This window comes from Malaclemys terrapin, chromosome 7 (assembly GCF_027887155.1).
Source record: "Malaclemys terrapin pileata isolate rMalTer1 chromosome 7, rMalTer1.hap1, whole genome shotgun sequence".
In the NCBI taxonomy this organism is placed as follows: Eukaryota; Metazoa; Chordata; order Testudines; family Emydidae; genus Malaclemys; species Malaclemys terrapin.
In genome coordinates, this window is record NC_071511.1 from 124,491,094 (window position 1) to 124,501,552 (window position 10,459).

The 10,459-nt window shown below is 51.1% G+C and overlaps 1 protein-coding gene across 3 annotated transcripts in view; it reads right to left on the reverse strand.

Moving 5' to 3' along the window:
- Positions 1–6,369, reverse strand: part of SUFU (SUFU negative regulator of hedgehog signaling) — a 164,535-nt gene extending 158,166 nt beyond the window's left edge. For all 3 annotated transcript variants that reach the window (XM_054033875.1, XM_054033874.1, XM_054033873.1), the window contains exons 1-2: positions 6,088–6,369; positions 225–359 (exon numbers count right to left, since the gene is read on the reverse strand). In XM_054033875.1, coding sequence (XP_053889850.1) covers positions 225–359; positions 6,088–6,245 — 293 coding nt within the window. In that variant the 5' untranslated portion in view covers positions 6,246–6,369. The remainder of the gene's footprint in view (positions 1–224; positions 360–6,087) is intronic.
- Between the last annotated feature and the right edge of the window lie 4,090 nt (positions 6,370–10,459).

Below are 10,459 nucleotides of genomic sequence, written 5' to 3' on the forward strand. Positions count from 1 at the left end.
TCACCAATCGCATTCTAAAGTAGGCCCTGGTCTTGCAAGGAGAACTGCATGATAGATTCCTGCACCCATGAGCTGCAGTTCCCTTTGCACAGTCTTAGACTACAAAGCAAAAAATACGTATGTTTGACCCACAAACAAGATGCTGTTTTACTGTCCCTTACGCCTCCTCATCCACAACATAGACAAAGCACAACATGCAGCAATAGAATCCATAAGGCACTCACTCGTGAACTCTGTTGTCTCCATACAAGTCACTTAACCCAAAGCTGACATAATGCCAGTGCTCAGGAACATTCAATGCTGGGTTTCCCAAGTTCCTGTACATGCTAACGTAGTCCAGAGGATCTGGTCCCCCCAACCTGTAAAAAAAACAAAACAAAAGGAAGTTCCAGTAGAATATTGGAGAAAAAATTGTAACTGTTTTACATGCTGAGATAAAGGGAATAATCTCAGTATCATTAGTCCCGTATATATTTTTTTTTAAAGAAAGCTAAGCAGACAAAGGTGAATTTTTCCATGTATTATCACAACTGTCTTGTTATGACACTTTCAGCTGTGCTTTTTATTTTCATAGGAGTCTTGAAAGACTGTCTTACGCTAAATGAATATGAAGTCTGCACAGATGCTGGTATGGGCCTTTTAGACAAAGGCCTGCTTCAAATCACTGCAAGTGACAAAAATGAAATTAGCATATCCGAATTCCCTCTAGAGAAAGTAAAGAATAAGGCCAAGTTAAATCTAGAGTTTTAAGCATAGGAAGACAGGGTGCATGTGTCTCATATGTTGAGTGTTTTTAAAGTTAAAGCATGAAACTGTCTGGAGGACCATTACTAAAAGTTCCCACAAAACACCCAAAGATGATTGAAAAATAATAGAAAAATGGTGATAGCAATACTCACACTGCGAACCTTTATCTCAATTCAGAAATGTATACTCCCACTTTTACTAAGTCATTCTATTTCTTAAAGTAGAATTAGAAAAGATTGAGTTTTAAGAGAATATTGCCTATGTTTGAAAGCAAACAAAATGTGAATACTGGAGACAAGAGTCATTCTCTCTGCAAAGTTATGTTATTAATGTCTTCTTAGTACACTAAGAAGATCAATTTAGAATGACTTAAAAACATATCCCACAGCATCAAGTTAAATATTAGAATTGGTTGCATAGTGGAACACTACTTACAGTCAGAATATAGCAACTAGCAGACTATTTAATGGAATAATCCATTTTATATAAAAATGGAATTTGCAGAATATTTTACTGCTGTAAGACAAAAAACAAAATTTGGTTGACACTAACAAGGTTAGTGGCCTCATTAGCAATTTGTAGTCACATCTGGCTGTGCAGAGAGAAAGGTAACTCCCCCAAATATGAGAAAACGTGCCAAACTGTTTTCCTTGGTATTTGTACTATCATAAAACAGAAAGGACAGATGAAGACAAGAAGAGACAAGAGGTAAGCCACGTTTATGGAACAGAGCAAGTAGCTGTTTAACCGTTTCCTGTCTGACCTGCAGGGCCGGCTTTAAGCCAATTCACCCGATTCCTTGGAATAGGGCCCTGCGCCTGCAAGGGCCCTGCTGTGGGGCTCTTCAGCGGTGGTGGGTCTGCTTTGGGGGTCCTTCGGTGCTGTGGAAGACCTGGAGCGGACCCCCCCACCACAAAGTGCCGCTGAAGCCCCGGACTGCCGCCGGGTATTGGAATCGGGCCCTGCGGGTCATAAAGCCGGCCCTGCTGACCTGCTTTCTGGTCAAAACAAAAATTCTCTGTTATCCAAAACAAATGTAAAGAGATCCAAACAAACCAAACAAAAGAACTAAAATGGCCACATACAATCATTCCTCTTTATTATACCCTAGCCCCCAACCCTTTGTATGTTATCTGGTCAAGCCCCAATCCTGTAATGTGTTGCTCAGAGGCATATCAGAGCCCTAGATTGTAATTTCATCAGGGCAGAGGCTTGTCTGTAAGTACACTCTCCATACTATACAAATAATTCACCAGAACAATCCATATATTCCATAAATATCTGAATCGTCATTACTCTCAGCCTTCCAAATACCTCTTCAAATATTGTCCTTGGCAGGAGTTTGCGATCATGCACACTTTGCAATTGTACTGTAATCTTCATTTCTCTGTATAAAGGTTCCGACACAAAGTTATGATAAATGTAAGTGTTTAGAACTTTTTTGGAAAATTAGAATTGCATAAAGTTACAGCGTTAGCACAGGAAATAAATGTGTTACACCACATTCAGTTGGATAGGGGATGTGAGCAATAAGGTTAGCCTCAGGGAGAAACTGTACTTGCATGAAGAATTCCCTGTTGACCAATGTTAAACTTCCTGAGCTTCCGTCATGGAGAAAGACCTGACGAAGTATTCAGCTAAAGCAGTGGTTCTCAACCTATTTACCACTGAAGGCCCCAATGTGTTATGTGGGCTGCATCCAATACTACCTGTACGGCCCTGAGGATGTCACATAGGCCACAGCTCTGTGCTGCAAGTTGAGAACCACGGAGCTAGAGCCTCCTAAGGGATGATTAGTGAAAGGAGGGAATATGATACATTCATTAGAAAAGGAACTAATATAGCACTACTAGAAAAATGCCCTGAAACTATAAAATGTGTCAGGAAACAGACTGGTGAAAAAGTGAAGCTGAAACAGTCACCCTCAATTCTACAAACTTTGAACACTTTTCTACTAAAGCAAGGAATACAACTAACAATGCTGCTCTATTGCTTGAAGTTTTATGTGCTAAAGGAATGTTCCTTCAGAAATATTTAACCACTTCTCTTAAGAGCAATCATCTGAAGATTACAAGAAGAAAGTTTCCACTCACATAGGTACAGGAGTGCTTCCAAAAATTCTGATAGCTATCTGAATTAATTTTCAAAAATATGCAAATGAAACATGTTAAAAACACCTGTTGCATGAAGTATTTTTCATCCATAAGTCGTCCCGCCCCCCCGCCAAGAGGTATGCATGTCACTTGGTTTTGCTGCATGTTTTACATAGATACTTGCCTTGCTTTGCAAGCCAGAAAACCCATCAACACTGCAATACTCTTTAGAAAAAAAAAAAAGTTGTGATTTTTTTATTTAAAAAGAGACTGATTATACATAATTAAAAACTGATTAGGTTTGCAATATTATTCCTGAGGCACTGAGCTATTTCTTCTTTTAATCTAAACCAGTGAGACTCAGCCCTCAAGGGTTCAGGAGCTAAGTTACAGATCAACATTACCCAAAAGAACCACAGTGCTGTGAATTCATTGTTCCATTTACTATTAAACTTTATTTTTATATAGTAAATGAAACAGTTATTCTCACAGCAAAACTGACCAAATAATATTTTATAAGCTACAGTTGGTTAATAACGTAGTAAAAGCATCCTGATTAATTATTAACCAGCCTAAGTTATTAATGTGCACATGATATTACAACACTGTGTGATGTAAAGAGCCACTTGCAACTCACAAGCCTCAATCTGACTATCACTGATCTAGCTTACGGCCCAGAGGGATGAGGGCAGAAGACAACAACATAGGCACGAGTGACCAACAGCAGTGAATTCAGCAAAGTTTTCACAAATGTTTAAAGACTCCCATAAATAGGTCATCTCCCCTTCATTACGCTGTGTCTACACTAGCCCTTGTGCTAAAATCTCCTCTGGGACGCAGCTGTGGTATATACATTGCACCAATGGTGCTCTGTTTGTGCTAGAGAAACTCCCACTGTTATGATGACCACCATTGAAACTGCACGGGTGGTAACAATGGTGATAAACATTAGAGCCTGCCTCAGATTTGAGCGCAGAAAAGCAACAGTATCATCCCTGCCACTAGCTCCTTTCCCAGGATCTAGGAGGTTAGTGCACGCAGATCTCAATCAATCAGCACCTTGGGATTTATTTATTCCTAAAAACCAAAGAGAGCTTCATCATCATCACAGATCCAAATCTACCTTCGTCTCACACAAATCTTGTGTCATTCCAGTTGACATTGGAATAAACTGATGACAGAAGAGAAATGCTGACTCCTAAACAGAAGTGACTGGAAATTCTTGTTGCACTTGAACACTTAAAGGAAGGCATCTAAATCTATATTGCTGTAACTGTAGCGACCTGATCTGCCCACTTATATTAGGTACCAAACTTGGAAAATGTTAGCCTGCACTCACATGGAAAAAACACAAAACAAAACAAACAACACCATTTTTATTCCAAGCTTCCTCAGATATTCAACAATTTTAGATCTACATCCAAGATTTGGATTAGCAGCCAATGAACCTACAAGAATCAGACTCTTCTCCAAAAAGCACTGATCGATTCTCACAAGAGCAGTGGATCTTTGCAAGGATACCAGTCACTGCCTGGTTCTGTCAGAAATGGGTACAGAAAGAACCACTTTCCTATTTCTACCTAGCCAGAGGCAGACCTGATGAAATTAAAAGGAAAAATGCCAGAATGCGGAGAGCCTTAACTCAACTTTTTCAAAGCACCAGAAAAAGATCTGTAGGGAAAAATCCTAATCCTGCACCGACCCGGATGACCCACTACCAATTTCCAAACTGGGGTCTGTGGACCCCCAGCTGTCCACAGAGGGGGGACAGTGTGCCTAGGCCTGGCTCTCTCTGGTGCCAAGTGAAGGCAGATTAAAATGAAGAACAAGAGTAGATTGCAAAATTAACTCCCTTGAGAACAATGCCCCACCTCAGGACCCCCCCAATCCTCTCTCACAGACCCCACCAACTCTCCCCACGCGGGGAGCCTGGAGGCCCAGGCAAACATCTCCCTTTCCCACCCAGGGAGCCCCCCATTCAAGGCCCCCTAGACTGGCCCAGCCCCCCACTCACCCAGCCCCCCACTCACCCAGCCCCCCAACTAAGATCCCCTCGGAGCCCAGCCCCCCCCATGAGAATCCCCCCAACCAGGACCCCCTCTCAGGGAGCCCAGCCACCACTCAGGACACCCTCCGCATGCAGGATTGCCCCCTCCCACGGCCAAGCCCCCCACTCACTCAGGACACCCTCCGCATGCAGGATTGCCCCCTCCCACGGCCAAGCCCCGCACTCACCCAAAGGCCCCCCCCGCAGGATGCCCCCCCGGCCCGCCCCCCCCCGCAGGATGCCCCCCCCGCTCAGGGACACCCCCCCCCCGCAGGATGCCCCCCCCGGCCCGCCCCCGCTCAGGGACACCCCCCCCGCTCAGGGACACCCCCCCCCGCAGGATGCTCCCTCCCCCCCCGGCCCACCCCCGCTCAGGGACCCCCCCCCCCGCAGGATGCTCCCTCCCCCCCCGGCCCGCCCCCGCTCAGGGACCCCCCCCCCGCAGGATGCTCCCTCCCCCCCCGGCCCGCCCCCGCTCAGGGACCCCCCCCCGCAGGATGCTCCCTCCCCCCCCGGCCCGCCCCCGCTCAGGGACCCCCCCCCCCCGCAGGATGCTCCCTCCCCCCCGGCCCGCCCCCGCTCAGGGACCCCCCCCCCCGCAGGATGCTCCCTCCCCCCCGGCCCGCCCCCGCTCAGGGACCCCCCCCCCCGCAGGATGCTCCCTCCCCCCCGGCCCGCCCCCGCTCAGGGACCCCCCCCCCCGCAGGATGCCCCCTCCCCCCCCCGGCCCGCCCCCGCTCAGGGACCCCCCCCCGCAGGATGCCCCCCCCGGCCCGCCCCCGCTCAGGGACCCCCCCCCGCAGGATGTCCCCCCGGCCCGCCCCCGCTCAGGGACCCCCCCCCGCAGGATGCCCCCCCCGGCCCGCCCCCGCTCAGGGACCCCCCCCCCGCAGGATGTCCCCCCGGCCCGCCCCCGCTCAGGGACCCCCCCCCGCAGGATGCCCCCCCCCGCTCAGGGACCCCCCCCCCGCAGGGTGCCCCCCCCGGCCCGCCCCCGCTCAGGGACCCCCCCCCCGCAGGGTGCCCCCCCCCGGCCCGCCCCCGCTCAGGGACCCCCCCCCCGCTCAGGGACCCCCCCCCCGCTCAGGGACCCCCCCCGCAGGATGCCCCCCCCCCGGCCCGCCCCCGCTCAGGGACCCCCCCCCGCAGGATGCCCCCACCCCGGCCCGCCCCCGCTCAGGGACCCCCCCCCGCTCTCACCAGTACTTGAGGATGGCGGTGACCTGCAGCGGGTTGGGCTGCTCGGGGTAGAGGCGGCGGCACTCGCCGTAGATGCCGTGCAGCCCCGGGGGGAAGAGCGCGGGGAAGGAGCCGGGCCCGGCCCCGGGGGGGGCCCCGCCAGGCCGCGCGCTCTCCATGGGGCCGCCGCTCCGAGCGGGACGGGCTGGGGGCTCCCTGCGCCGAGCTCTGGGAGACGGGGGGAACCGGCCCGCCCGGCCCAGGCGGCTGCTCCGGGCTCCGGCTCGCCACACACCCGGCCCAGGCGGCTCCGTCCACCGGCGGCTCCCGAGGAGGCGGCGCCGGGCGGGGCTAGTCGTCCGCACTTTGACTGGCGGGCGGCTCCGCCAATCGCAGCGCGGGAGGCCAGGCCTCCTCGCCCAGCCGGGACCCACCCCCTGCTGAGGCGGAGGGAGGCGCGTGCGCGACCCCTGGCGGCGGCGGCCTGCGGCTGCAGCAGCGGGAGGGGGAGAGTGAGGCCCTCTAGGGGCGGGGGGCTATGGGGGAAGCTAGGGGAGATGGGGCGCTGTGGGGCCCTGTGGGGAGGAGGGAGCTATAGGGGCCCTATGGAGACAAATAGGGGAGGAGAGAAGTTATGAGGGTTCTATGGGGGGAGAAGAATTGGGGGCCCTATAGGGCAGAATAGGGCAGGAGGGGAGCTATGGGGACCCTTTGGGGCGACACTGGGGCCCCCATAGAGGAGGAGGAGAGGTGTGGGGGTCCTATGGGGGGGTGATTAGGAGGGAGGGGAAGAATGCACCCTATAGGGAAGAACAGGGCAGGAGTGGGAATTATAGGGGCCACATGCTGGAAGAGTGGGGCCCTATAGGGCGTGAGTAGAGGAGTGGGTGGGGAAGCTATAGGGACCATTTGGGAAGAGGAATGGACCCTAGGATTGGAGAACTGAAGGAGAACCCTTAGAGGCTAGTGAGGTCCTAGGCAATACTGGTCCTACTAGAGCACAACTAAAAGACTGTATTAAGGTTATGGGAGACCAACTCATAGTTTTCAGTGGTGTCCCATTCTTCCCCCTAATCCCACATGGTGGCCTACACTAGCAGCAGCTGGGCAATTTGTGATACACACCCTGTTCTTTTGACGTGGACATTCAGAGTGGGAGGAAGATACGCAATGATCCCTGATCAGGTGTTAATTTGGGTGTCTGCTACAGAGTAGCATAGGCAAAGACTTCATCTCTGCTACCTATAGCCCAGGGGTCCTAAGTGAAGCTACATGGCATCCTACACATCCTCCTCCCCATTCTCCCTCATAGAACCCCATTTTTCCCCAGAGGGCCCAGATAACTCCCCTCCTCCCCTCTTAGGGCCCCATTGCATGCTGAGATCAGAGGTTGCATCTCTGTATTAAAGTTGAGGGCAGTTACAAATTGCTCCTGGAACACTGCCCAGTGTGTAACAAGTTGGTAACTCTTGCCATAGATGACCTCAGGCAGGGTATCTCTGAGAACCTCCCTCCCTGCTGTCAGAACTCACTTGCTAATTGACACACCCATAGAGATTATTTCCCCTCAGAGAAGTTGTAGACTCCCAGACTGCTGCACTGTGGAGCACAGTTTGGGGAGGAGGTGAGCATCCCTCAGTGGTGATAGAACAGGCTAAAGACTATTTAGAAAAGTTGGACATGCACAAGTCCACGGGTCCAGATCTAATGCATCCAAGAGTGCTGAGGGAGTTGGCTGATGTGACTGCAGAGCCATTGGCCATTATCTTTGAAAATTTGTGGCAACTGGGGGAGGTCCCAGACGAAAGTGGATAGTAAGCTGGCTAGATTGTCAGGCTCAACGACTTGATGTCTAGTTGGCAGCCAGTATCAAGCGGAGTGCCCCAGGGGTCGGTCCTGAGGCCGGTTTTGTTCAACATCTTTACTAATGATCTGGATGATGGGATGAATTGCACTCTCATCAAGTTCACAGATGACAGTAAGCTGGGGGGAGAGGTAGATACGCTGGAGGGTAGGGATAGGGTCCAGAGTGACCTAGACAAGTTGAAGGATTGGGCCCAAAAGAAATCTGATGAGGTTCAACAAAGACAAGTGCAGAGTCCTGCGCTTAGGACGGAAGAATCCCATGCACCGCTACAGACTGGAGACCGACTGGCTAAGCAGCATTTCTGCAGAAAAGGACCTGGGGATTACAGTGGATGAGAAGCTGGATATGAGTCAGCATGTGCCCTTGTTGCCAAGAAGGCCAACGGCAAATTGGGCTGTATTAGTAGGATTGCCAGCAGATCGAGGGAAGTGATTATTCCCCTCTATTCAGCACTGGTGAGGCCACATCTGGAGTATTGTGTCCAGTTTTGGTCCCCCCCCCCACTACAGAAGGGATGTGGACAAATTGGAGAGAGTCCAGCGGAGGGCAATGCAAATGATTAGGGGGCTGGGGCACATGATTTACGAGGAAAGGCTGAGGGAACTGAGGTTATTTAGTCTGCAGAAGAGAAGAGTGAGGGGGAATTTGATAGCTGCTTTCAACTACCTGAAGGGAGGTTCCAAAGAGGATGGATCTAGGCTGTTCTCAGTGGTAGCAGATGACAGAACAAGAAGCAATGGTCTCAAGTTGCAGTGTGGGAGGTTTAGGTTGGATATTAGGAAACACTATTTCATTAGGAGGGTGGTGAAGCACTGAAATGGGTTCCCTAGGGAGGTGGTGGAATCTCCATCCTTAGAGGGGTCTTTAAGACCTGGCTTGACAAAGCCTTGACTGGAAAAAAGAACAGAAGTACTTGTGGCACCTTAGAGACTAACAAATTTATTAGAGCATAAGCTTTCGTGGACTACAGCCCACTTCTTCGGATGCATACCTTGACTGGGATGATTTAGTTGGTGTTGGTCCTGCTTTGAGCAGGGGTTTGGACTAGATGACCTCCTGAGGTCTCTTCCAACCCTAATATCCTATGATTGTAAGACCAGCTGAGTCAGGGTGGATAGTAAGTATTAGAACATCAGCAGCCTCAGCAGCAGAGGATTTTTTCTTAAGCCCCTGCCTGCACACCCAACTTCTCTCATTTCTCACTGTTATGCCGAGCACATACAAACAGGTTGTAGGTATTCAAAATTGGGGAACAGGACACAGGAACCTTATTGTCACTTAGCAACCTTAATGTTTTTGTTTTAGAATTTCCCACCTTTAATTACATTGCTCCTATTTTTCCTTGGCAAAATTAAAGCAGACACTTTTAAAAACATGATTTATCAACTGCCTAACCAAGGCTTTTGCCTGCATACAACACACACTGAAGTACCAGTCTACACTAGAAATTGGAGCCAGGGCCCCTAACCTGCCAAGTCTTGTGCATGTGCTTAAGTTTATACACTGTGAATAGTCCCATAAGTAGGGCCCTACCAAATTCACAGCCATGAAAAACGCGTCAAAGACCATGAAATCTGGTCTTTTGGGTGCTTTTACCCTATACTATACAGATTTCACAGGGTAGACCAGGGTTTCCAAAACTGGGGTCCTCACCCAAAAGGGAGTTGGGGCGGGGGGTCACCAGGTTATTTTAGGGGGAGTTGCAGTATTGCCACCCTTACTTCTGCACTGCCTTCAGGGCTGGGCACCCGGCCAACAGCTGTCGCTCTTCAGCCACCCAGCTCTGAAGGCAGCACCTTGCCAGCAGCAGTGCAGAAGAAGGGGTGGCAATACCATACCATGCCACCCTTACTTCTGCCCTGCTACCTTCAGAGCGGGGTGGCTGGATAGTGGCAGCTGCTGACTGAGGGCCCAGCTCTGCAGGCAGCAGCGCAGAAGTAAGAGTGGCAATACCACACCAGGCCACCTCACTTCTGTGCTGCTGCTGGAGGTGGCTCGGCCTTCAGAGCTGGGCTCCCAGCCAGCAGCTGCCGCTCTCCAGTGAATTTTTTTGAGTTAATCATGTGAGTTAACTGCGATTAATCGACAATTCTAATTATTAGCAAATAAAAACAGTTGCTAAGAGATTAGACGATGATACTATGAAGGACTGACTAAGGCTATGTCTACACTAGCACTTTTGTTGGCAAAACTTTTGTCATCAGGGTGTGAAAAAACCACACCCGACTGGCAAAAGTTTCATCAACAAAAACACCGGTGTGGACAGCACTGTGTCAGTGGGAGAAGCTCTTAGTTTTTGCCTGCATAAGTGGTAGTGTAGACAGGAGCGCCGCCAGCTTTTCTGCCGCCCTAGACGGCGGAAGGTCCAGCCCCGAAATGCCACCCCCCCAAAGCAGTGGCGGAAGGTCCCGCCCCCGAAATACCACCGTGGTCGCCGCCCCCCCAAATAGTAGTGCCCTAGGCGACCGCCTAGGTCACCTAATCGGTTGCACCGGCCCTGAGTGTAGACGTGGCCTAAGTCTCCCT